The sequence below is a fragment of the Hippichthys cyanospilos genome, chromosome 6 (genome assembly GCF_059441005.1).
Source record: "Hippichthys cyanospilos isolate Australia breed blue-spotted pipefish chromosome 6, RoL_Hcya_1.0, whole genome shotgun sequence".
Taxonomy (NCBI): Eukaryota; Metazoa; Chordata; class Actinopteri; order Syngnathiformes; family Syngnathidae; genus Hippichthys; species Hippichthys cyanospilos.
In genome coordinates this window covers 15,319,021-15,346,973 of record NC_142374.1, presented here as the reverse complement: position 1 = coordinate 15,346,973, position 27,953 = coordinate 15,319,021, and the positions used below count along the sequence as shown (strand labels likewise).

Below are 27,953 nucleotides of genomic sequence, written 5' to 3'. Positions count from 1 at the left end.
ACCCTTTCCAGGCTCAACGTTGTGAAAATGTCATTTTTAAGCAATAGCGAGTGGCAAAATTGTTGCCTCCCGAGATGGATCAAACGGAAATTTTGCAACTGAATATATTCCACAAATGCAATATTGTGAATGGTGCACGTGTGTACCATTGGTAAAAAATAATGAGTGAATGAATGAACAAATGCATATAGAAACGTAAGCTTTTGCATTCACTCACTGGCCCGCAAATTGTTGTTTGCCCCGTGACAATAACAATTATTGATGCCTTTCTTGAAGCTCAAGCTGATCTCAGAATGCACCCACATTGCATATTAAATGCCGATTCTTATCTGTCACCGTGAGCGTGATGAAGCAAACGTGTACATGACTGCATTATGTAACATCAGGTTGAAACAATGCCCTTGGGTCAGTAGCGAGTCAAAGTCTCCACTTCCTGCAAAGTCAATCTTGTCAAGTCTCTCCACTTGATCTTGTTGACAAGACCGGGCTACTATCTAAATGGATTGGACATGGTCTGTGCAATAATATCATCTCTTGGAATGCACTCGTGCAGCCAAAAATAAAGAAATCGAATCAAATGTGCACTGATTTGCTTTTAAATTAAGACTTTCGTGCACGCGCTTCTACGCTTCCTGCGGTTTCATTCCAAGAGCAGAGAGAAGCACCATTTGTTTATTTAGTCAGTCCTTTTGCCAGTTTGTGAGTGAAAGCAGGGTTTGACTGTGTCTTTCTGACATTTTTGTACAAAAAAGGTCATCAACACTTGCTGCTTGAATACAGCTATGCGCTTGTGTTGAACTGGGGTAAGAGATGTTCAATCCAAAACCTATTATTTGCAAGTCTGCATTGTTCTGTTTCCCATTTTCTACCACCTCATATTAAATGATCTCTGAATATGATCGCGGATATAGAGCTGGGGGTGATTCCAGGTGAAGCGGCACACGATGACATCATGTTTCATAAACCATGAATGAATTCAACATTTATAAAGCATAGAAGATGTTTCTGATGTGTATCACATTTTTCAGATCAATTATTTAATTTGGTATACTCACCGATGAACACATTGAGCATTGGTAGGCTAGTACCGATACTAGGTATTGGTATCGTGCCGATGTCATTTTTATTTCAAAGTATTGGGTTCTTATAGGTTGCTGTTACCAGGCATTGACACTTAAAAGGGAAAAAATTTCTGACATTAAGGATTCCTTGGCAGTAGTTGGCACTATACTGCAGCAGTTTGGCAAATGGGCGATTATCATCTGTGTCTGCAAGAAAGGTCTTTGCTCACAACCTTTTGTCATTGTTGAAGGAAATTTTATATATATATTGCTGGCATCGTTGATACAATCCTTGTATCTTTAGAATAGAATGGACTTATCAGGAGAACGCAAACATGTCATGTTTGTTCAACTATTAGCATTGAGTTGTGAAAGAAAACGAGCCATTTTCAACATTTTAGATTGGTTGATGAATAATAATCACATGTGTGGACTGAGCAATGATATAGATTTTTGAAAAAAAAATTAAATTGATCAAAATGTCATTTATGAGGCTTCAGCCTGACGCCAGCCATATCATAAGTATTAGTTATTGGTACGCATGGGTGAGTACTCCAAGAGGGGATTATCATACTGTATCATTTTAAATTAAAAAAAAAAAAAGTGGCACAACATCATACTGTATCAGTATGAAAAATAAAAGTGCTATCAAAATCCCTACTGATATAAAATTTCACATAACACAATGACAGATCATTTGAACACTTCCCGTTCTTCTTGATGCATATGATGCGCCTCTGCTGTAACTTTTTTCCTTTATGTGTTGGTGGCTGGTAATGGCAGATTCCATGAGTAGCCGATACCTTGGAATAAAGTTATCTGTCTGATAGCTGCCCCATCTCGAGAAAATATACGTACTTGGGGGGGTAATGGGTGTTTTTTGTGCAGTTCATATTCAGTAATGTACTGTATTGTAACATGATTTTTTTATTTTGGTCATACAAGCACATTGCTGGCTTTGCACAAATAATATTGATTAATTTCTCCTTTTAGTTCAATGCAGTGCTTTAGGCATCACCAGTGTGTCATTTTTAGAACTGGAAAAATGTATTGATTTGTCATGTAAAAAGTGCTTTCAAATTTAGACAACCCAAGCACTATTGAGAGTGAATCATGATGTTGTTCATGATTTGAATTGGTTGTAAGACCAGGATGTGACATCACTAACGCGCAAGCTTTTCAATGAAGAAGCGACAGCTTCATATGAACAGATTCCTTTTCTAAGTCTTTACATAATTTCCGCGTTAATTCTTCCCTATTCCCCGGTCAAATGGTCTCCGCCGCTTCCTGTCCCGCTCATCTCTCAGCGTGTGAGATTTACACGTCCCTCTGCCCCGATGCCGTGCGTATGTGTGTGTGCGCCATGTGCTCTGCCGAAATTAGCGGAGGCATGACTCTGCTTCTCTTTGATAAAGACTGAATAGCTGCAGCTCGCTATATTAGGATTAGTCTTTGCAAACAGATGTTCCTCTTGCCTGCAGTCTTAAAACCAGATTCCCTCCCCCTGCACACAGCCAAAGATTAGCATTAACCTGACTAAATGAACTTTACACTCTGTTGCAGGCCTGCAGGGATAATACAACAAGTCGCATGCATTTATGTAACGTTTGCCTTTATTCTTAACATCTGCCTCACTAAATAAGAGTAAGCGTCAACTTTTTGCTATGATCGCGTGTGCCTCGCGTCCGCGCCGCTCCCTCGAGTCTGGAACGCTCAGCAAATTGTTATATTAGCCCGGGCCAAGATGGAAGGAATGAAGCGTAACATTGCCTATTGACCTGCTGATTAAGCAGAAGCCGTTATTGCCCTCACTAATCGCACCCGATTGCTCAGAGGGGCAGCGGAGAGGCTGCGGCGTGTCCTGCAGCTGATTAATGCCAAGTGTGTCCCTGCTTCTTTCTTTGTAGCACCATCAGGCTCATGCTTAACTTTATTAGCGCTCCTCATCATCACACTCCAAGATGGACAGCGCAGGCTATGAGAGGTCTCATTATTGATCTATTTTCTTTTGAAGCTGATTCTTTGTTCTCGTGAGCTACGAAGAAGGACAGAGATGCTAATGCAGCCATGATCACAGGCCTAAGGAGAGCTTTAGTGTGTGGCGGACACTCCTAATGTCAAGTACTTTTCATCAGCGGTATACATCAAACTTACTGTATGTACAAGTTAAAAGTAGAATATTAAGTTCAGGTTAATTTCGTGAAAATGCCTTTTTGGGATGTTAGCTTCATTCCCTATCTGCTAGCTTGCTAGCCACTGACTGATTTGCTTAGGGTAGGTTTACCGGATGTGCCTTGTGTTGCGAGTCCCAACAAATTTTGCTCGTCCCGTTGTTTTATCACGATTCTATGAAAACTGCAGGTTTTTTAAAAAAAAAATTTAAGTTCAGCCAGCAAACTTTGGGGCCATGCAGCGATTTATATGATAAACCAGCAAAAGGGAATTTAGACCGTTTACTTTCACGTACATATTAGAACGTAACTACTGTAGAACTGCCAATCATTGGAAATGAAATAAAACCATAGTGAGATGAGCTTTCTGGTGGCACGTTTCCAATGTGGGACAGCCAGGTCCATTATTGGAATAGATTTTCAATTTCATGAAAAATTCTCACGGTCAACTATCACTAACAAAGCGGGGAAGCAATGGAAAGTGAGTACTATACTTGCTCATGCAGTTGATCGGATATGCATTCAATGACTAGTCACATCGTACGACATCTCAAATATCAATAGAATGCTAATTCAATGCATGAAATAGCAACGACTTGTCTGTGTGGAGATTGCAGGGTACACTACAAGGAAACAATACATTATTTATCTGACAAACCAATATCATAATAGCATCCTGTCACTTCAAGTTGCATGGGATAAAACTTTTACTGCACTGTCACCACATTGTCTAGTTTGGTGTCGATGAACTGTTATCCAAAATCGCATTTAGCATTAGCTGATGTAATAACACAGGAACCATTTGGAATGAGTTCAATCTGATGCCTGGTGATTGTCTTATTATTTTACACGGTGCAGGAATACATCCAGCAGTACACTTGGAGACAGTTCAATCAGGATCTCTGATCGGTTTAGAAAAAACGGCTGCATTCGGAAAGTAATGAGAGGGGGAGTGTTATGCCTCTTCAAACACACCAACTGAATGAGTGAATTTCCGAACATGAGCCAAGTCAAAATACTTCTTTATGCAACTTTTTTTTCTCTGTCCCTGTCTTGTGATGATTAATTTACCCCAGATAAAGAATCTGCACTCCCCGTTCAGTCATTGTTTGGTGCACTGAATGAGTGGATGTTTGAGTGGTCACAGGGAGTACCTTGTACCAGCTGTTGACCATGAGTGAGTAGAATACTGCTAGAAGCAGGATTCCATGCAATAGCTTCCAAATATATTTAAGGAACAACTTGATTTTGCCATGATCCAAAGATCATCAGTCCAGGTCTATATATGTATCTAGGTTTCTGTTTGTTTTGATAGACAACCTCATGTCATGCCCCTCCAAAAAGGTTTTTCCTCCTCTTTGTGATACCACAGACATTAAACAGACTTGCAGTTTATATCTCATTTCATCAGAGTGGCAAAGCATTGAAGCAATTAATTACCTCCGCCAAAGAGATTACAGTTAGCATCTCCCCAGCTTGTTTGTCTGACTGTCAGCAGGATTATACAAAAACTAGGAGGCAGCTTGATTTTCATAAAACCTGACAGGGCAGAGCCCGAGTAATGGAGGAGGCCGTCATATTTTGAGCGGCTCCAAATCACAGCACAGATCCAGGAATTATCTATAGCGCTGTGAGACATTTTGTTGACTGAATATTTGCTGGCTTTAGAAGATGTCAAAAAGGTGAAGAGCCCCTCTCGAAATGACTCATTGAATCTGCTTAAGGGTACAAATGATTGATATAGTGCATATCATCACTGCACAGTGGAAGCCTATCATGCCCAAATATGGTCAATTTATGTGTGTGTGTGTGTGTGTGTGTGTGTGTGTGTGTGTGTGTATATATATATATATATATATATATATATATATATATATATATATATATATATATATATATATATATATATATATATATATATATATATATATATATATATATATATTTATATATTTATATTTATATATATGTTTATATATATATATATATATATATATATATATATATTTATATATATATATATATATATATATATATATATATATATATATATATATATATATATATATATATATATATTATATATTTATGAGAGCACAAGTCACATTGATATGAACGATGTCATAACTCGCATGGAAATAGGATGCTCTGAAATTTGGATGACGAAAAGTTAATCAAATGAGAATGAAGATTGGTTCCTTTGCACATTAAATGTGAGTGGACCAGTTGTTGAACCGTGTAACATTCTGCTCTTTTGTGGCCTCAAGTATTTTGGCTGAAATCCATTTCCGAGTCAACATCCTGAAAATGAGTTTGCGAATGCGCGTAACAGCTCCAGGGCTGAGACAAGAGTCCGAAAAGCTTTTTTTTCTCATTGCTAATGTTTGCAATCTTGTTTAGCAGAACAATCTGAGGTCGACTGTATTTGACTGCACAAATGCTTTTCCATCCAGTAAGCACCTTATCTGCCTCGAGGCAATATTGAATTAATGCAGAGGGGAAAGTGGAAGCAACGTTGTCTTTGCTCCATCTCTGTTAATCCCTTTCTCTTATAATTTCTCATGCTGAGTCTCCAAATCCTGGAAGCTCCTCCGGGTCTTGTGTAGAAGTCACTAATGGATATCTAGCATCTCTGGAAGAGACATCACCACACTGTAGAAAAGCTAATATGCTATATCATTATCAACAATGTAGGTGCAACACAAACACGATGAAATTATCATAGCATGTGGTTGTTGCGATGAAGTGAGAAAAGTAGACCCAAATCCAGAGGTACCAAATCCTTTGATGTTAATTTCTTTATCCATCCATGTTTGTCCTCATTCGGGTCACAGCCCAGGTGAGCAGGACCCTCTCCGAGTTGGTGATGGGTGAGAATGGAGGGCATCCTTGACAGGTTGCCATCCTATCGCAGATAGTAATATAGTAATATTCATCATAACGTAAAATTAGAATCTAGTATGATATGGTCAGAGTTGACCGATGTCTATGGTAGCAAAAGTACTCAGTATTGATGATAGGTCACCCAAGTGCATGACTACCGCCTTTGCATCACATAACCCATAGCTTCAGTTTAATCTAACAAGCCTACCTTTTGTGTGAAGCTGAGAGAGATCCAGTCCCCCTGCAGGGTATTTGTGACATTAAATTCTACTATAGATTTATTTTAAATGTCAGTTTAACCAGCTGGGCGGGTGGGAGGACTCTGGCCTTTGGACGGGCAAGCATTGAGTCGTTCTACCCTTTGGTTAGCCTCAGGCCAGTCGTCCTGCTGTGTTGCAGATATAATGGATCGTTTTGTTGTATTCTGATGGAAGGCTGTTGTTTTTTATTTGTCCCGCTGACCTCAGGATACACCCCAGCCCAACCGCTGGCTCCGTCACAGCCGCCTCCTCAGCGAGCACCGTTCAGGGCAAGCCGTCACTCCGCCGCATTAAGGGCCGAATTCACAGGAGCAAGAGCCTGGACAGCATTGACCTCCTAGACTCCAATGTAAGTAAACGAAGCGAGAATTTTGAAATGCACCATCGGAGGCAGGAAATGACAGGCAAGAAATTCAACATATTTTGGGGTTGAAGAAAAAGAACTTTTTTTTTTCTGTGTTATGTTAGTCAGTTAACAATAGGTAGATTCAATATAGCCACGTAGATTTTTATAAACATGATATATTTAAATGAGTTTGGATCACAATGGAGGAATTTAAATGCTGAGGTGAAAAGGTTTGAAAAACCCTACTATATCATTGGTAACAGAGCAACAATAAAAACAATTTTAAAACAAACAAACACATAATAAATGAATAAATAAATAAATAAATAAATGATAACACACAAAATAGTTTATTTTAAGTCATAGCAAAAAAAAAAAGAGAGATTAGAGATTAGATTAGAATGGCAAAAATGCGGGCCTTTATCCGGATAGCAAGTTGCAAGATGTTAGCACTTTCTTGAAAAATTAAAAAAGAAATGGTTGCATTTACATACTGCAAAGTATTCTGACATTTTAAAAGAACTAATAAGCCAAATTACTACTCCCGTTCGTTTATCTTTTACTTCTACCATTAATTTCTCCTCTATAAAAGTCCAAGTCCTTGCTCCCACAGAAGAGAAAACTGCATATTCAAGCGTTGTCACAAATTGTTTAGTTTAATATTAAGGAGTGCAAATTATAGACCTACACACATTTAAATTTGTGACGACATTATCATTTTACTTTCAAACATTTGCATGAAAACATTTGTTTTTAAGTGGTGTGTTTAAAAAAACTTTTTGTCCAAGCAAACAATTACACCACTTTTCTTTTGTTCTGTGGGGACCTAAACTACATATTTGAGTTTCTTTATTTTGTTTTGTCCCAGCAGGCGACATTGTTTTAAATAAAACCAAAAGAGACTTTTAATGCAGATGTCGATGCACTTGGTTGTTCCTGCCAGATGGAAGCATAGAGCGCGGAAGGTGTAAGCCTCGAGGGGGTAATTTGGGGTTGACAACTAACTGTGAATTCAGCTCAATGCTCCACCTCATTAAAGTACGTAAAAAAAAAAAAAGAAAAGGAAAAAAAAATACAGCGCTGCCTGAATTATTGATATCAGCATTGGTCAGCAGCTGCATTAAGGCCTTTGGGGATTTAAATGACTGTAAGATAAAAGATTAAAACCAGTCGTCAGCATTTAAAACTGTTTGGAGAGATTGTGCTTCGAAAAAAAAAAATCACAGTATTTGTAATACCACTTTGAGTGTTTATCGGCCCTTCCTGTAAAGCTTAGTGGTGGTGTGATGTGTGTGTAACAACCCCAGCAGCTTAAATCTGCTCTCTGACATGTTGATTTATTAAAAATGGTAGAAGTATTATAGCACTGGAAATCTGACAGCATACATTATCTATGTTTGAAAAAGAACTCCAAAGTATTGCCCAAAAAAGACCTGGATTTGAAATGTTATTAGAGTATTGCCATTATGCATTGCAGTGATATAACAGAGGTGGGATGCTTTTAGCCTTGATTTCATGTGTACTTAGCCAACATAAGCCTTTGTCTCAATGGGAAAAGTGCAGTGTGTGGATTCAGTGTATTCTCATATAAGTACAGTTTAGAGAAGAAGCTTTTATGTATTTAAAACAACCAAACAGTACCTTAACAATAACTCACGAGTTCAATACCCTCAAATCATACATAACGGTTAGCCTCATGCTTTTTTGACCTTTTAAAAGGACACTAAATCTTTTTCGCCATTTTTTCGCCACAGAAAATTGTTAATAATGTATGTTTAACCCCTGGGGGAATTTTTGACCCAACTCGGACTTTTAAATGTTTTAAATGTTTTTGATGTGATGGGAGGCTAAATTATTGCATGGATTGTCAAAACATGTCAACTTTTCGATATGACGTCCTGCCGTCCCTTCTAGATGCTAACAAGGGGTCGGGAGGTACATCCCGCAAGATGTCAAATTTAGCCCATGTCGGCATCATTTATTGCCATTAACATTCAATGTCAGAGACGTGTTTTCACGTTTTTTAAGAGTCGTATAAATATTACATCAAAACTTAAGTACATTAAGGATTTTAATTTCAAGACACAAGTATTAAATCAATACTTCAGTATCTGGGATTGCATGTCTGAGTTTGTGTTGAGACCCCGAACACACCGGGGAGTACTAGCAGAAAACTTTCATTGCAATGACATTTGCAAGCCTTTCAACTACTTCATTGAGAGGCTTAGCCTGACTTCCATAATGCAAAGTTCTTGCTATGCATTGTGGGACTCGTAAATAACAAAAGGCTTCGATCCAAGAACGAATTGTTGCAAGAAAGCTTTTTTTTTTGCTTCAGGGAAGCGTTTTATTGCTTTGAAATTTGTGTTTTGGGGTGTTGTTTACTGAGTGTTTTCCATGTGCATTTTTGTCCCTTTTGTACACAAACACCTTTTTTTTTTTTAAAGTTGTCATAAATGAGATAGTAATCTTTGTTTGTGTCTTTATGGACGTATCATACTGCCTCCTGGTGGCATACTGCTAGGAGTAGAACAAGGAATTATATTGCAGCATTAAATTGCAATGCACAAAAGGTTCAATAATTTGCAGATAAATACAATATTGTAATTATACGGTTCTCTTTTTGAAGACGCACCATTTTTGTTTTGGGGAGGATGGAAAGGATCACTGGCAATAACCCTATTCATTTCAATTGGGAATGATGCTTTGAGATCAAGGGCCCACATTGTTGTCATTTGTCTTTACATCTTGCCACTCACTGGACCACCTCCAAGAGGCCACAAGCTCTCCCAAGACGCTTTTTCCCGGATATATTTCTCCGTACATTCCGTGTGTGTGCGCGTATATGTGTGAGCGCACTAGAGGAAAAGTTGCTGACGTACCCAAACTCAAATGCAGCTGATGGAAGGAGCGGTCTGCCTCACAGTGAGTGATGAGACTGCAGGATGCTGAGTTTGAGGAGCAGTCTTCATTGCTTCCTGTCACAACACATTCAGAACTGAAGCAGAGTTACTGGATGGCCCGACTGTTCTTAACACTGGCCAACCCATTAATTGGCTGGGCCAGTTAATCAAAGTATTGTAAAAGAGACAAAGAGACAAATGTTCTGCCCATAATTAATATCACTATTCTTGTAATTAGTATTAAATAAGAAGTTATTTTCTTTATTGTATTTTTTCCATTATTGTCCCATGAATTTACTCTGCCAAATATTGGAATCAGCATCGAACTCCAAAATCCATTTCAGTCAAGCCTTAGTTTTAATTAGGCTGCTTATTGTTTTGTTTTGGAATGTGAAGCATGAGTCAATTTTCGATAGCTAACTAAACCAGCAAGCATAAAATGATCAATCGCAGTTGGATGCTTTTGGTTTATATCGATTGCTTTTTTTATTATTATTAGTTTTCTCTCTTGATAGTCAGAAGAGGTTGTTGGCGCCTGGCCCACTCCTGCTGTCATTTGTGTTGGCAAGCAATGCCTGTATTCACTGAGAGCTTGAATCAGATTTTAATGCTTAGGCTGCAGAAAATAGATCAGTGAGGGAAACCACCGTCTTTTATGCAGTGGATGCCGTTGTGGTTGCAGTTATTTGGACAATTTGATAACGACAGCATCAACTGTGCTATTGGGCGCTTCGGGAACAAGCTTTGATTTTGGCCGTGTAAAGTGTAATTGCACATTTTATGACACCAGGAGGTGCACTGGCGCATTTGGCACATTGTCAAAACCTGAGCGGCGTCAATTACAAACTTTTTAAATCAATTTTTCCTGAATCACATTAATGTCTTAATGATTCATGATTAAATCACATTAATGATTAATGTGATTTGGAAGAAAATTAGTGGAAGGTTTTATACCGGTATATTCAGTTAATATGTTTAAGATATTTTGCATTCTGTGTTTAACATTCCAGATTTATTATTGTTTATTGATTTTTTTTTCCAGCATCAAGAATTTAATTTGGTCAAAAATGTTTCTAGTTTACAAAAGGCTTTTTAGGCACTTTGATGCACTAAGTAACCTGTAAAACCTTGTAAATAGTCAAATTAACATTTTGTTAAAAGTTAACTGTTTTTTTTTTCTGTTGTTCATGGTAAAAGGATACACTTTAAGCATATTCATACAATTTTTGTAAATAAAAATCTAATTGTCACCACAGAAAGTGAGTGGTGGTTAGAGCCACAGAGTACTTGAATATTCTACCACCACTCACTTTCTGTGGTGACAATTAGATTTTTATTTACAAAAATTGTATGAATATGGCTTAAAGTGTATCCTTTTAACATGAACAACAGAAAAAAAAAACAGTTAACTTTTAACAAATGTTAATTTGACTATTTACAAGGTTTTACAGGTTACTTAGTGCATCAAAGTGCCTAAAAAAGCCTTTTGTAAACTAGAAACATTTTTGACCAAATTAAATTCTTGATGCTGGAAAAAAAAAATCAATAAACAATAATAAATCTGGAATGTTAACACAAGAATGCAAATATCTTAAACATATTAACCTGAAGATACGGTATAAAACCTTCCACTAATTTTCTTCCAAATCACATTAATCATTAATGTGATTTAATCATGAATCATTAAGACATTAATGTGATTCAGGAAAAATTGATTTAAAAAGTTTGTAATTGCCCGCTCAGGTTTTGACAATGTGCCAAATGCGCCAGTGCACCTCCTGGTGTCATAAATGTGCAATTACACTTTACACGGCAAAATCAAAGCTTGTTCCCCGAGATCATACATGCCCCCCCACCCCAGGGGGACCTGCCCCATTGTTTGAGAAAGACTGATCCATGGTGTTTTACTTTTCATGGTCAGAATGTCCCACAATTGTGCACTCAATACCTTGTGCCATTATGGGAAAAATGCTCCATTTGTAACATTTAACCTAATTTTTACAAATGGCAAAACTATCTTACTAAATATGCCTCCATGTCTATGACTTTACCTATACATCTGAATGACTTTGTTAAACATTCCAACGATGTAGCCCAGTCATAAATGTTTGTTCCGCATTAGCGGTTCCATGCTCCCGTACGAAGGCAAAAGCTGTGAGGTTGTTTTAAGCACACCACTTGTAATTCTCCTTGTCTTTTTGTATCACAATTATTGCTGGCAAGTCGACGCCAAAAAAAAAAATCATCTGAACAAGCTTAAGTCTAAAAAAAACTCACTTATATTTCAAGGCAATACCATATGCCTTCACTTTGTCATGGCCTCTTGTCATTAATGCCTGCCTAATGTTTTCCGATTAGTGCATCATAGCTGCAATGGTCAGATGAAGCAATCCTCTATAAATTAGCACCAAAAAAAGGCCCTCTGTAAGCATTTATTCACCTCTCAGTCAGAGTCAGAAAGTGCTGCAGATGCATTTGCGGGGAGTGCGGCTGCAGCCGAACCAGCCAATCTGCATATTCAATTCTCGTCAGACGCAGGCTGTCCAACGTGATGAAGGTGTGCGAGAGTGAACCTGAGTGAGACGTGCAGTGCACGACTGGACTGTGGAAAGCCAGTGGGAGGATCCGGGAGCCCTGGCGGGGTGGGGGCGAGAGATTTATCTGTTGGAGGCTTTATTGAAAGGTGCGAGCGAGGGAGGGGGCGAGAGGCGATTCTGTGATTGGAGGAGACCGTGATTTTCTCGAGGTGAAACAGGACTGTTGCATAAGAACAGACAGAGGATGGATGTGTTTTTCTTCATGAGAGCGAAGGGATGGTTGGAGGGTCGTTATGCTTAAAAAAAAAAAAAAAAAGCGCAGTTGGCCATCCGTGATGCATGCAAAGGTTGCGTGAGTGGTAACACGGGCTGCTCGGAGGGGACGGCAGATGTTGAGCACGTTTCTGGAGGCATCGACTCAGGGACAAGGCCTGTCTATTATGTGTCCTCCAATGGGACATATGGCAGGTCACTGAAGGCACCTCGTGTGCTTACAATTCCATCCACCGTGTCGCAATATGTTGACTTCCTGTCACTGTTTCGCTTTTACATGCAACTTGGGTGAGGCTTGATGGCGGCTTGATGGAAAGACCCCATCAGATACTTGAAGTTGTTTTTCATTACAAGTTGTATTTTGTCATGCATTACACAAATATTGGTTCTGAACCACTCCATATGATACCCATTATGTAGCACAGTTATGTTGCGTTTTTGTGTCGTATTGATGGCTTCTGGAATGATGATGATGGTGGTTTTAAAAATTCTACTGATGGATTAAATAACAAATCGTACATTACTCCAATGCGTTGATGCGTATGTGATTTGTTGTTCATAAATGCCCTGTGATTGGCAACTAGCTAAAGGATTATTTCAGTGGTATCAAATAGAAGACCTGAAGACCAAATCTGGCTCGCCAGATCATCTTGTGGCCCATAAAAGCAAATTATGTTTTAAAATCTTTGATCATCGTCAAATCATATACCAGAATTTCCAGTTATTGTGAGTGGTAAATTTATTTTGCAATATTTTTTTTCCTTATAATAACTTGAACAATTACTGAACAAATTTTTATCATTGAATTCCGATTTCAGAACTAATAATTTCTTAATTTGTTGTGTTCATGACTGTGCTCTCTCACAACACAGAGAAAATCAATTTATTTATATCCATATCCATCCATTATTATTTAAATATTATTATTGTATATTATATAATGTAATATTATGAACCTAATATAATAATATAATATTAAAAATATAGTCTTTCATATTAATAATAAAATATATGATATTCATACAAAGTTCTATTTGAATTAAAACGGCCGTGTTTCTTTGTGGAGGTTGAAAAACAGCAATATTCAAAAGTGGATCTACTTTAAATTAAAATGTTGGGATTGCTGTTTTTTTTAATTGAAATGAACATATTGAGTATGTCAGAATGTGATAAGAATTCTCTTACAATAAAGAGTACATTTAGTGCAAATTGTAATGGCAGACTATTATTAATTGAAAGAAAAAAAACGTTGACAGTAGACCGCTTAGGTGGTCATTGCATAGCTAATGTAAAATGATTCATAATGTAAATAATTACGATTATTCTTGAAAATGCTTTCTCCGGTGCTGGTATCTCCTCCCTAGTTATTTCCTACAAGGATTCAGCATGAGGATTATAACCAGAGGATCATTCCCTTGTCAGGAGGAAATTGCGGAAAAATGCGTGCTTCCCAATTGTTTTTATGGTCGGGATTGTGTTCCTCATACACAACAAATCATTATATGAGAGAAGACCAGAAACCACATCAATCCCAACAGCACTACTGTCTTACACGAGTGATTTATAACAAAAGGGCAGAGCTGGACCGTAAGCGCCATCAGCCTCCTCTGATTGGTGAAAATGTCGCACTAAAACAACATCACATAATATGTTCTGCTGCTCACACAAGCATGGATCTATTTATGTCCCACAACAACCTCTTGGTATGATTTGGGATTTTGACAAGTACTTGTTTAAGCACTCAAGTGAGTGGGTCATGTGAAGGACAAGCAGCTGGATGAGGTAATGGATGAGGAATGAAGATGTTGGCCATGGTGGGCAAGTGGAGCATGAAAAATAAAACACTTGGAAGGTTGTCCTAAGACAACCTAATCAATCTCTGTTCTTGATGCTCAATCATAAACACGTTGTAGATTATGCTGTGTGATGATGGATTATCATGACATGAACACATTTACCCTTTGTTGTGGTCAAATAAAAAGCTCACGAGCAGAAAACATTTTAAACTGGCTTGACAATGAATCTGTGAAATTAAATATGTCATCAATGGCATACAAGAAAGGGTAATTGTTTGAATGCATACTATAAGGCCACAACAGATTTTTTTTTAGTCAGTTAATAATCATATACTATTTGTACAGTATACTAGATGATATACTATAGTAGAGTGACCCTTGCATTACATTAAAGAATATACAATTTGATAAAACATCCATCCATTTTCTATAGCCGTTTATCCTCACAAGGGTTGCAGGCACCTATCACAGCTGGCTTCGGCCACTAGGCAGGGGACACCCTGAATTGGTGGCCAGCCAATCGCAGGGCACACAGAGACGAACAACCATCCACGCAACCAATCACACCTAAGGACAATTTAGTATGTCCGATTCACCTGCCAATTTGCCATGCATGTTTCTGGAATGTGGGAGACAACTCACGTGGGCTCGGGGACAACATGCAAAATCCACACAGGAAGGCCAGAGGCAGGTGGATTTGTACCGGGTCCTTTGAACTGTGAGGAGGACGTGCTATTCACTGCGCCACCGAGCCACCCCATCAACCAAAAAAGTATTTTATGCATCTTTCTGATAAAAGAGGATTCAGAATGATCTTGATGTGTTGGATTTAATTGGGTTTGAAAAATGCAGCCACATCTTTTAAATCAAAACTATTTTTTCCGTTCAAATCGGTTCTCATTACACCCTTGTAATTACAACTTGTATTTGGTGTTAGCTACCTTTGTACTTGCACTTAAATATTCACGTTTATTTCACATACACAGTATTTAATTGGTCAGCATGCCATGAACTGTACCCCAGAAACATCCATCCATCCATTTTTTATAGACAAATACCCTCATTAACCCTACTGGTGCCTATCGCAGCTGTCTATGGCCAGTAGTCAGGGGACACCCTGAACTGGTTGCCAGCCAATTGCAAAGCACACAGAAACAAACAACCTTTCATGCACCCAATCACACCTAAGGACAATTAAGAGTGTCCAGTTCACCTGCCATCCATGTTTTTGGAATATGGACGGAACCTGGACTGAGTGGGGAGACATGCAAACTCTACGCAGGAAAAGCGGAGCAAGGTGGATTTGAACTCGGGTCCCTTACCTCAGAACCATTCCAAATATTCTGCACGAATATTTTAAATGCTATACGTAATCTAAATTTTTAAATAATAAAATGTAAAATCAAATTATGTTTATTTAACGTTTTACTTTGTAGACTGGTGTGAACCAGTCTCATGGAATAGTACCGCAGTAATGATTTATTTGGCCAGATGTTCTACTTGTAAGATGTGCAAATGTATATATACAGTAAAACATTTTTTTTTCTGAGTCAAACGTAACATTTATATCCGACACTACGGCACAATTGATGATTCAAACACATAAAAACCATGTTTTTGGTATACCGCTTCTCCTACATCTTTATGAATGGAAGCAAATCATGCGTGTCAATGCTGCACATTGTCAAACATGACTGTGTTGTTGCTCCCAAATGCGTGTCCCGTGCAGCATGTGTCGCTGGTCGTGTGCATGCGTGTTGATGCCCAGGGAGGCAACCATATGTTCTTTAGACTCAGGATCTTCCGGGTAAGAAGCCCGGTTCACGCCGTTTCCGCAGTGCACCGTGTTGAAATCACGCATACCCTCTTCACTCCCGCTCCATCTTCATAAAGATTTATTCTCAAGAATTTCGACATGGGCAGGCCCACCGAAAATCTCAAATGTCATCGAATGTCCTGCAGGGGGCAGAGTTTTACTTGTTAGAATGATGCTCAGGAGCACACTGAGATGCCCACATGGCACGAGGGATGTAAAAAAAAAAAAAAAAAAAAAAAAGGTTTACATGAAGCCATAAAGCAAAGCATGTACGGGCCAAGCAGGGTGTAGTTCGGTTTCAATAAAATGGGTGTAAAGTGTCAAGAAAGAGAAATTTGTACCATAGATTCTTGGCTGGAAAATTGCACTGGTTGGATTTTGGATTCATAAATTATTTAATACAGTGTACATTTTGTTGCAGAGTCATTGTTTCTTCCTTCTGCGGTGTAATATATTTGTCTTTTTTTCTATTCTACTGTCCTTATGACTCACCACTGCCTGCCACAATACTGCTGATCCATCTTTATCACCACAGTGAGTCATATTCACTAGGAATAAAGGGAGAATAAAAGAGACACTTTATTGATCATTTAAATAGTAAAGCAGTTTGAAAAACACAAGGGGTTAAACTGTAGTTGTTCGCCAATGAATTGAACGTCATGTTGATTTCATGCACTATGGTGATGTTTTGCTTTCTGAAGACCTCACTCCCATCCATGCATTGGCATTAACTGATTGCAAAATTGTTGGTCTTTATTAGCTTAGCAAGGATAAACATACTTTGGGTGATTGCTTCTTTTCTACCGTGAATGAGGCAGCCGAGATTTATTTGGTACGTTTGCACTCAACATTGAGGCCTTGTGTCACATGATCCCCAGGCTGCCGAAGGGAGGTTATCTCAAGTCACCTGATCAGTCTGAGCTCTCAGCTGGTGCTCTCTGGGGGAAAAAAATAAGTAAATAAATTGGAGATTATCGGTCTCATCTGGGAAAATGGTGAAGTTTGTCTTTCTCCGAGTGCATTTCTTTTGAATTCAGCTTTGAAATGCCCGACTCAGTAAATCTGGATTAGTGGCCACATTTTTCGAACGTTAGCTTTAAACTATATGTGCTTTAACAAACAAACATCAATTAGCATGATCAGCACTGAACCACATTTTATAGCACAATTAGCACCTAATTACCTTTAAATAGCTTTTATGGGGTCTCTTTTCACAAGCTATGTATATTTTGGTCTTTTCTAGTGCTAATATACATTCAGGTACATAAATACTGGGACATCCACAGAGTCCTCTTATTCTTGGCTCTGAAATTTCTAACAATGAATTCAAATGAAACAGCAAGCCATCACATAACATTCCACTTCTTTATCAACCACACACACAAAAAATCTGTGAATCCTTTCGCCAGACGCTTTGGGTCATTGTCCATGGGGTATGTGAAGCGCCAGCCAATGTTCTCCGAAGCATTTAGCTGACTAAGTTACACTGCTCTACATGTACCTCAAGATAATTATGCAATATTCTAGTTGTACATCTCATATATATATATATATATATATATATATATATATATATATATATATATATATATATATATATATATATATATATTGTTTGTGCTTCCCTAATCAAATCTAAGGAGTTATTTGAAATATAATTGAAAGGTGTGTTGCTCTTTTTATATGGGGTGCTCAAATGCTCTAAAATCCAATGTTAGATGGACTTTGATGAAAAGTCTGGCTACCAAAGCAAAATGTGTTTCTGCTACATTTTTTTCAGCTGTTTGTCCTCAACGCCAAGGGCACGTTTCATCTTCCCACCCACAGAGGCACCGTTTGATTTTTTTTTTTTTTTTTTTTTACTGCTGACTTTACAAGGTGGCTTATGCTTCTTAGATTTTGGACCCCTGTCTGTTTCTCAGCGTGGGACACATTATAAAAGCTTGAGAGGAATTTTTGTCCTGAAGTTTGAACCTTGCGTGTCAAGCCAGCAGGGTGATTTTCATGCAAGAGGTCAAATACTGAGCAAGGACAACAGAAAAATCACAGAAAAACAAACTGCTGTACTCAGCACACCTTTACGGGGTTATGTTGACATACTGTACTCTAAGCGTTTGTTTTATCTTGCAGTTTTACTACTTCTGCATTACAAATGGACAGATGCATTTATTTCACGCTACTGCAGCGCTGTTTAACAACTGCCATGTTATTTGATAGCTGCACCCATTAAAGCTCATAGGTAGCCACACCATTATCTGCTTAGTGTGCTCTTTTCTTGACCTGTGAAGCGACATAAAGCCGGCATGCTGAGAATTTCTAATTTGCTCTTTTTTCCACTCGTGCGATTCTGCCCAGCAAGTTTGAGTTGGATCGAAATGGTGATGAAGAGAGGCTAACATTGTTGTGTTGCACGGCATGTGAAACTCCCTCTGTGCTGTCAGAGCCAGTGAGGCAAACAGCATTGTAGCTTTAGCAGAGGGTATTTCAAGGGCTTCAAGAGAGGAAGATAAAGCGGCGTTAAGCTCACGTCAAAGCTGGACAGACTCTTAAAAGTTTGCTTTCATGCATTTCCACAGGGCCTTTCTGCTCCAATACTTCAGCTTTACTGCATGATAACAGATGATCACTTTGAGCCGTTGGTCTTGCACAGTGACACTATCCTGCTAACTGGCCTAAGGTGGCCCTATTAAAACTGCTTCAGGGTATAGGCCAAATGACATGAATTATGTGAACCCCATAAATCAGAACTCAATGAGTTCTAATATTAATCTAATTATGATTTCTTTCACATCTCAAGACACCAATTGTGATTTAATAGGTGACCATTTTTTTCAAGCTTTTCCTCTCATACTGTATTTTAATACACACAAGCAATACATTGATATAGGGCTGCGACTAACAATTATTTTACCTCATTCCTGTGTTTACTCTGCATTCATTTGGGAGCAGCAGCAAAAGCGTCCAACTTTACAATGTGCGTTGTTGACATTTTCACCCAGTCGAACTGTGCATGTACATGTTTTAATTAGTACATACATGGATATGAAAAGATTCATATATTTATTTATGTGATGCACAAAGTGAAAAAAGACCTACAAAGGAAGGTACAATGACCTCACGTCACACACAAACGACATTTTGCAAAAGCCAACTTAAAAAATAAATAAATAAAACCATATAATACTGTGCAACTGCCAATTGCCATGCCACACTTTTATTTTGAAGTTGGACTTTGTAGCTGCCGTTGAAAAGTGAGCCCTTGCATCAAAGGCATCAAAGAGCTCAAGTGAATCGCTGATTAAGAACAACTACACATCAGCAAATATAAGAGTGTTGTACCTCCTCAAGAAAGTGTTTGACTGAACCCTGTGTGGTGCCACGAAGTGTAAAAGTTGGTAGTATCAGTGCTGCTGGTGCAATAGTAAGTGTAGTGCCCTGATAAAAGTATCTCGATCAGTTGGGAAATATTCTTGCGTGTGTTCATTTGCATGATGCTAGCGTTTCACAAATTGAGTAAATCCCCCAGTTTTGGGGTCATTGTTGTCAAGGATGTCAAGCTCCCTGGAATGCCTGTCCCAGCGGGCGAAAAAAATCCTAGAGGAAACATCATTTTTCAAGTGTTCAAACATCTAATCCAGGGGTATTTATTCATTTCATTTTTCTTCTTTTTTCCAAGTGGTTGGCTAAAGATGGGTCTAAAAATGTCTGGTAATAAATTAATTAATTCCTAAAGTAATGGTTTATGTAAGGTTATGTATGAAGGTATGTAAGAAGGTATAATTATAAGAATATGCAATGACAATTTGAATTTGCCTCATTGTTCACCCCATGCGAACATTATATCCTTGTCTGTGTTGATCTTATGTTGTTTCTCCACAGGATATCAATAAAACTGCTTTTGTTTATCTAATTCTAACGACCTTGGCCGACTCGCATTCTTCTCTCCAATATGCCCCCCACTCCCTCCCACCCTTCGCTCCTTGTTATCCTCCTATGGAGTCTCCGGCAAGTCTCCATACGTCAGCAACATTGCAGGACCTCTGTGCTCCCCCAGCATTAGATTCAACTGTTATCTTGACCCCCCCGTGCTCATTAGTACCACAGGTAGAGGTGACAGGAGCGGTCACACAATCTCCTATAGTGATAAGAAGCACAAGAGTGGGTGCTGCAGAGAAAGGGGTACACTACTTCTGGAGATGCTCTAAGACTAAGAGGAAGGTTTGGTGCAGTGCACAATTTACATTTCACTGTATATTGATTGAATCTATACACAGCATGGGAAGCTGTATTAAGCACCGCGGCAATCGAGTGGAATTAATCTTTATGATACTATACCAAGTAGCCATGAGTAAATGAAGCTTCTTTTGACATGAGAGCAACATTGCGCCGCTATCGCAACAAACTTGATATAATGTAGGAGCTCCCTACATATGTTTATAAGCTCTCTCTTTGATTGGGAGGCCTTGAAACATGTTTCAGCAACAGTGTAATACTGTTTATCTATGACTTAGATATGTGCCTTTGAGAGGCAATTATCTTTGCCCAACCGGCGCAATTATAATCTAATGTAGCTTGTCACATTAGCACAAAGCACAAAGCACAATCTTTGTTCAAAAACTCAGTAGGTAGTCGTATTTCATTGGCATTTTTTTTAAACGTTGCAAAAACTTTTCAACACAAAGAGATGTCAGACCTTGCTGGGCTCACAAATTTACTGTGGTTCTGGGATGTGGACCTTTTCATAATCAGCCACATGACATTTGGACACACGTTTCACAGCTGTATAGAATTTATATACTTTCGTTTGCCCGACTCACATGAATTCTGTTATCAGACAAAGATCTTGTCTTTGTTGGCATAGTGATATTTCATATTCATGTAATCTGTAAACTTGGCATGACTCACAAGTATGCATAAATATGATTCAGAACATTTGATACAGACACAGTAAGCAGGTGTCTCCAAAAATGTCAAATATCACTTTGTAGCTCAAATTAACATGTGTAAAGAACCACAGTAAGTAAAAAGGAAAATTTTTGTACCCTTGATGCCCAAATTTCAAACATTATGCATGTGTCTTAAGGTTCATGTGACAAATTATAAAGAAATCAAGAATTACATCATACTTCCAGGCTTAGGTAACAACCAATCATGGCTCACCAGTTTCTGGGTTTAGTCATGTGACATTCGCTGCTAAGCCGTGATTGGTGACTACCTGAGCTCTGAGTGCATGTGATTTCAGTTGCCAAGTGACAAGATTTGTTTTTAAGGGAATTATTACTTGGACATGAAAAAATTTCAATTGAAGGTAACAGGAAAAGTGCACCTTTACCTGTAGGCCTACGTTTTTGTTGAGAATTTGAGAACACTAATTAATTTGGTTATCCAAAGCAGCAAGCGTTCATCTAGTAGAATAGAAGATTTTTATTGTCATTGTACTGGTGTACAATTCAATGAGATTGGGGATTTGAAGTAAATCCAAGTAAGAAAAGTCCCCAAATATTTTGCATTATCAATCTTGCGTGTTGCACCCTCGTGTTTTTCTCATAAAACCTCAACTTCTCGGTGAAACAACTATGACTTTATCTCGTCTTTTTCAGATTACGTCGTCACCCGCGGACGTTGAAAAAAAGTACTAAGCCTAATGTGACATCGGGCGTATTTTTAAGTATTTCCCCATTACAGTAGTTGAAAAAAACACTACTTCATAGTTACACGTGTTTTTATCGTAACGCGTATATGGATGCTCTTGATACCAGTCAGCTTGAGCTGGATGCAGCCGCATCTACTCTACCACACATCGCAGGGTTTTCAAATGGAATCGCAGACGATGTGAAAGCTCAATGTGTGAAATTTTGAGCCCCCTGCGCAGCTCGCAAACTAGAATGGCGCTGGCGTGACGCTGCTGCCGCTATTTGCTGCTGTACTGCAGCTGCCGTGGACAGCCTACCCTGCAACCTCCTCTCGAATCGCCCCCCGCAGATCAGCCTGAATGGTTTATTCCAAACGAACCTGTCACTGTCACCGCGTCAGGCAAGCCAGCTAAAGTGTGCGCGCAGAGGGGGTGGAAAGGAAGGAAGGCATCATCCACTGCCTGCCATTGCAGTGCGGCGGCTGCTGCTGCTCTGGAGCCACGCAAGGAGAACCCTTTCTTCCCGGTTCATCCGATTTTTTTCGTGGGGTAGAAGCACGCCGCACGGAACGTTGTTTTTGCCAAGGTGAATATGTTTGTGGATTTATCCGTTGTTATGGCTCCCGCCGCAGGAGGTGATAGGATGCATGCCCCCCCACCCCTCCCCCCTGAGGGTATGAGCGATCGAAAACGATGCAAGTGGAGGTAACTTAGCGACCCCAGTGCTAGTCAACTGTATTTACGCGCTATGCTAAGTGGGTTAGCCAGTCAACACGCATCGCTCACAGACAAAATGACAGCTGCGTCTTCATGTATGTATCCTGTTTTTCTGTCCTTTTGCGCCATAAAATGTCATTCGGTCATGCTGTCATCTAGCGGAGCGCTCACTCAGGTAACCGTTAGCCGGGAGTGGCTAGCCTAGTTGCTACCACAAAATGTCGGCCAGCGAAGGGGGCTTGACTTGACCAACGAAACGTGTGTGTGTGTGTGTGTGTGTGTGTGTGTGTGGGGGGGGGGGGGGGGGGTCGTTTAGAAAGTGTCGTCCTTGTAACCACGTGACAGGAGGCGACGTTGACGAGTCCCATATATGACGTTGATCTTTGATTTTTCTAAAGGAAGACCGAGCACTTGTTCGGATTGTTTAGGTGGTCGTACGGTGTCTTCCACGAGGGTCTTTGGGCACATCTAGTTAGCAGTTTGCTAACATTAGCTCCTTAGCTGACGCGCTTGTCAACGAGTTCCGTTATTTGCAAAGCATAACAGTATTATAGGCATCTGTGAGACTTTGATCGTTCTTGCGGTTGCATCAGATGTGGTCAGCGCTCGAGTCGAAGCCAAAGGACACCAGCTGACACCTGTTGAATATTGGCAAGCATCATCACAGGTTAGCCCATTGTAAAGTTTTGTTACGAACTTGTAGCCTTCACTTCACAAGTAACCGGTATTCTTTGCTATTTATTAGCCCAGTACAAATATTTCAGTAAAGACAGTGGTGCTTCTCTGCGTTTTAAAAAAAATCTATAAAAAGGAACTGAACTGCAATTAATTTTTTCGATCGAAAGAACTATGTTCCTCGGTCCAGTCCCACCCACAAGATGAAGAAACATGATTTGGGAACGAGTTAACAGTGGCTGCAGTGAATATCAATCGTGATCACAATTTTGGCTGCTTGATTGTCTTTGATATGTATATTAAAACTGCATTCTCTGCTTAGCATGAAATCATCTACTTCATCTAATCATGCGCTTTCGCAAACATTAGTCAGCCAAACGCCAGGGGGCGCAATCATGGTGAGGGCTTTTTTAGGGTAAGAAGCGAGCACCCCGTGGGCAAGAGTCTAATCTAGAGATGGAAAAAGAGCAAAAAAAGAAATAGCTGAAGCCCATGATGCATTGAAGTTAAAAGAAAGAATGCCTTTGTTGACATTGTATGGCAGGTGTATGGCAAAAATGTGGGACTTTGAAGAGCTAGGAACCTCTGTGAAGAGCTAGGAACCTCTGTACCCTTGCAACTTGTTGTTCATTATTCAGATGCTATACATAACAGCAAAACAATCATTAAACAAACACTTAATAGTAATACATCGTAACACTTATGACTGACGGTCCCACACATTGCTCTTTAAAGAGGTAATAGATGAAAGATGAAAGGTTCAAATTCTTTTTCACAAGTAGATCAGAGATGTGTAGATCACAGCTTGATCACACATCTGTTACAAGAAAGTTTGAAAGTAAAGAACCTGTAGCGACTGTTGGTGAGTGGTATGCATGAAAGAAACGTTTGATTCTCCAGTCCCATTTAATCTGCAAACGTTCGATTCTCCAGTCCCATCGAGTTCCGCTTCAACTCCAAGTGCCAGCTGAGTTTCAAATCTGTATCCACAACATACAAAACACGAAAACATGAAAGATAACAAAGTGATTAAAAAGACATTTTGATAACGTGGGTTAACATTGCTCAATAATTCAAGAGCACAAGTCTCACAACCCATGGAGTGTTGGTAATGGAACCTATTACACTTTCAAATTGTGACCCAGCTTGATTCATGAACACTTGATTCCATCTGATAGGAGTTGGACACAAGCAGATGATTCGCGTATGTTCTGAAGCCCAAAGCCTGCTTTAACTCCTGGGCGTGAGTGTGATTAATTACTGCTGTTGTAAAAGCTCATTTGATAACTTGACTTTTAACTCATGAGATAGTAGACCTATACGATAGTAGATCTATACGATTCTGTGGACGAAGCAAAATGCAAATTGTCCTTCCCCCAATGAATCAGTTGTTGCGGTGACATAATGACAAAGACAACCCTTTTGTAATTGCACCACAGGCTGGAATCTAAAAGCTGGAATTGCACTACAGGCTGAAATCTACTGTACAAGTAAACAAAACATTCAGAAATAGCTCACATACTTTTGAACAGTTGAACAATCTATATAAATCTGTTTTAATTAAACTCAGTAAATAAGTGTGTGCATGAGATGTGTCCAGCAAGACGTATAGAGGCAGTTGCTGCTTCAAGGGCAGCCATACATGTTAGCCTGTAAATTATGTCTCCCTGAATTGTCAAGGGAGCAACAGTGATATTCTGGGTCATTGTGTTTTCTGAAGGACACATTTGCTTTCTTTTAGTTGCTTAAACCCAAATTTAACATATGCTGATGTCTCATTTGGATGTGTTTTGCATGAGCAACCATTCCTGATAAGTTTGCACACAGTATGCTTTAATCTATATCAAAGACTTTTTTTTTTCCTTTCCTTTTTTCAGATCTTATGAAACTATGCACATTAAAGCTTTGATGTTTGGGTCACTGAAAGAGTGGTTTATCCTAAGATTGCACCTAACAGCGATGATAAAATAAAAAGTAAAATTTCTAAGATCCCAAATTTGTGCAATTTAGACATGCAGCCAAAAATATGAAAATATCAAATTGCAAGTTCAGCCTTTGTCTTACATAATGTTAATATTAACAAACCTCCATAGACGACAGGATTAAACTAGAAAGCACATTTAGCTTTTTTGTCTGGATTTTTGTAGCCTTCTAAAAGATGGTCAGTGACACGTGTCACAAGACGTTAGCACGTCTGGCATAGCTCATGGGAGCTGAGTTTAGCCAACATCAAAAAGCTCGCCCCGGGAAGGGATTGAGTTGTTTGGCTTTTAAGATTCCACAGCACATCACAGTTGTGGCTACAGTAACACAGAAGCTTGCCTGTGACTCGAGTTGCTCGGAAATCATGAAATTAAAACGCTCGAGGAGTTATCAGGAGGAATATTTGAAAATCCTATTCACCTATCAACACAAGCCTCCTCTTTCTGTGTGATGCACAAGCAAGCTTTCATCCCGAGTGTCTTTCACTGGCAGTTTTGTCCTCATCCCACGCTGAAAGAGACAAGACATGGTGCAGGTCAGCAGGGCCGCTTATCAGCACATTCCTGGCCTCCTGAGCTCCGTGTGGCCTGCTGATAACTTCCACTGGGCTTGATTGAGTGCTGGAGATGATTTCCTGCTCTGTGGCTCTGGTCAGGATCAGCAGCTCCAGCCGTGGCTTGGCTGCTGTTGTATAAAATAGCCTGCCTTTGGTTGTAGTAGAAAACATATAACTGACGCTCATTAAAATGTGTGCGTGTGGGCGCGGGGGGTCAAATCTGCTTCATTTTAATTTCAAAAACAATCTTAAAAAAATAGATAAACCTCACATCCAGTTAGACAAATATTTTCATAATTTATTGTTAAGATATATTTCCTTGGAATTTCAGCTCCTCAACAGTAAATATGCTTCAATTTCTGTAGTCCAATTTGATACAATTTGAAAACATTCCTATTACTTCAGAGAATAATGAGAACATTTTTACCTATATTCTAACCCTATTCACCGAATAAACTCAATCATAACTTATGACCACTTATGGTGCACTCAATTTGAATTTTCCTGTTTCATAAGAATAATCATGATAATATGAGAAAAAACATGTGAAAATGTGGGGCCTATTAAAAAGTTTGGAAAAAAAATAATTGTAATTGTAAGATTAATCGCTCTTACAATTACAGTACTGAAAAAAAAAAAAGTTTTCCAACTGCTGTTGCAAGCCATTCAAATGTATGAAACTATTTTGCGGTTTAAAGATCAAACAAGAGCTGCCCAAATCTAATCCCCGCCTATTCCCATCATAGTTAACGTCAATTGACTTGCAGTCAAAATCTTAAAAATGTCAGTATTGAATAGAAATTTCACAACTAGGAAATACACTTACTCATGATCCCAGTCAGGGTTGCCTGTACTCCTAACTTGTAACAAAATTGAAGTCGTCATAGTGAACTTAATGCTATTTTGTCCTGTTTAAATCATGAAATAAATAAATGCAACATGCTTTCAATTTATAACCATTGGTTACATAAATCCTAAGCCCTCGTTTTTGGTCCACAGACAAATGTAAAGTAAGGTGACTGTGTCAGAGGTCAAACTTAGTGGAATCTGTCACTTGTGCCAGATTGTGTCCTCAGAGATGGAAATTTAACTTCCCATTTGCTATTGGGTTGACATCTATGTCAAGCTTGAACGATATGATGCTGATTTGTAGCAAACATTGGCTGCTAGTATCGTGTGTATGCACATCATAAAAATGTGCCTTTATTGGAACATGTCTGAAAATTCTTACTAATCCATGTACCGGTAATTACATTTTACACAATATTTTTTTGTTGATTTTTTTTTCTATGAGTAATTGAAATATATTGAATTCCTTTCCCATTGTACAGCACATATGCAATGAAATTGGAGTGCTTTGAATGGTGCATGTTAAAAGTTCAGTACCGGACATAAATCACTTACTGCTGAGCTGGATTATATATACATATGGCACTTTTTTTTTTTTTTTTTGATGTGTTAGATGTTTTCCGCCATTTTATTTAGCTACATGAATACGGTGTTGAATATTAAAAACACCTTGGTTTGATGAAGAGCCGTTGCATAACTAGAATGAATGTATCTTTGTATTGTCATCATTTATGATGTCACTTTTTTTTTTTTTTTAACCTATGCAATGTTAAGGTCATGAGTGTTTATATCAAGTATATGAGGATCAAGCTGGTCCATAGATGCTGCTAAATTGTTTATGTGGTATGAGCTCGATTTGGTGGGTTGTCCCCTGAGCTTTCGGGTCATGTTATGCACAATGAAACATTGCGCCGTGAATGCCTGATACAGCATAGGCGTAATGTACGGTCCCATAATGTCATTGGCTGTGACACCTGTCTTCTCAATGTGACCGGGAACGGCAGCTGCATTGTAAAGAGGAAGCATAACGTCAGCCTTCAATAACCCCTTCCAACATGTAGTGAGACATGTTTTTCCTGTAAGCTATGAGGATGCAAAACTCCCTCACATTGTCATGAAAATATTCACACAGTCCTCTTACAGTTTGTTTTATAGGGCCCCCGCTTAGTTCACGGTGAATGAAAAGCAACTTGTCAACCTCTCACATCACTGTTGAATTAGCTTTTATTGTTCTGGCCATGAATGGCAAACAAGCATGGAGCTAATGTCGGTTTATTTTTGTGATGTCACCAGCACATGATTAGAGAAAAAGAATGCCGCTCTGAGATAAAACAATGTTTAGACTTAGTTAAAACGGTGCTTGTGCTTGGACTAACATGGAAGTTGAGGGTTAAATCCGATACAGCAGTTTACACTGCAGATCCATGTTGACTAGCACAGAGGAGTCCCATGCTATAGCAGACTTGCAGATCCCACACAGATCGCTGCCAAGCCC

The 27,953-nt window shown here is 39.0% G+C and overlaps 1 protein-coding gene across 6 annotated transcripts in view; it reads left to right on the top strand.

The window, feature by feature from the left end:
* tjp1b (tight junction protein 1b) overlaps positions 1–27,953 on the top strand; it is a 78,810-nt gene that overhangs the window by 19,160 nt on the left and 31,697 nt on the right. For 4 of the 6 annotated variants that reach the window (XM_088416345.1, XM_088416346.1, XM_088416348.1 and 1 more), the window contains one exon: positions 6,583–6,724. In XM_088416345.1, the coding sequence (XP_088272471.1) occupies positions 6,583–6,724 (142 nt within the window). Of the gene's footprint in view, positions 1–6,582; positions 6,725–22,103; positions 22,265–22,779; positions 23,063–27,953 lie in introns of those variants that run through there. The other 2 variants (XM_088416350.1, XM_088416351.1) reach the window with 2 other exon arrangements.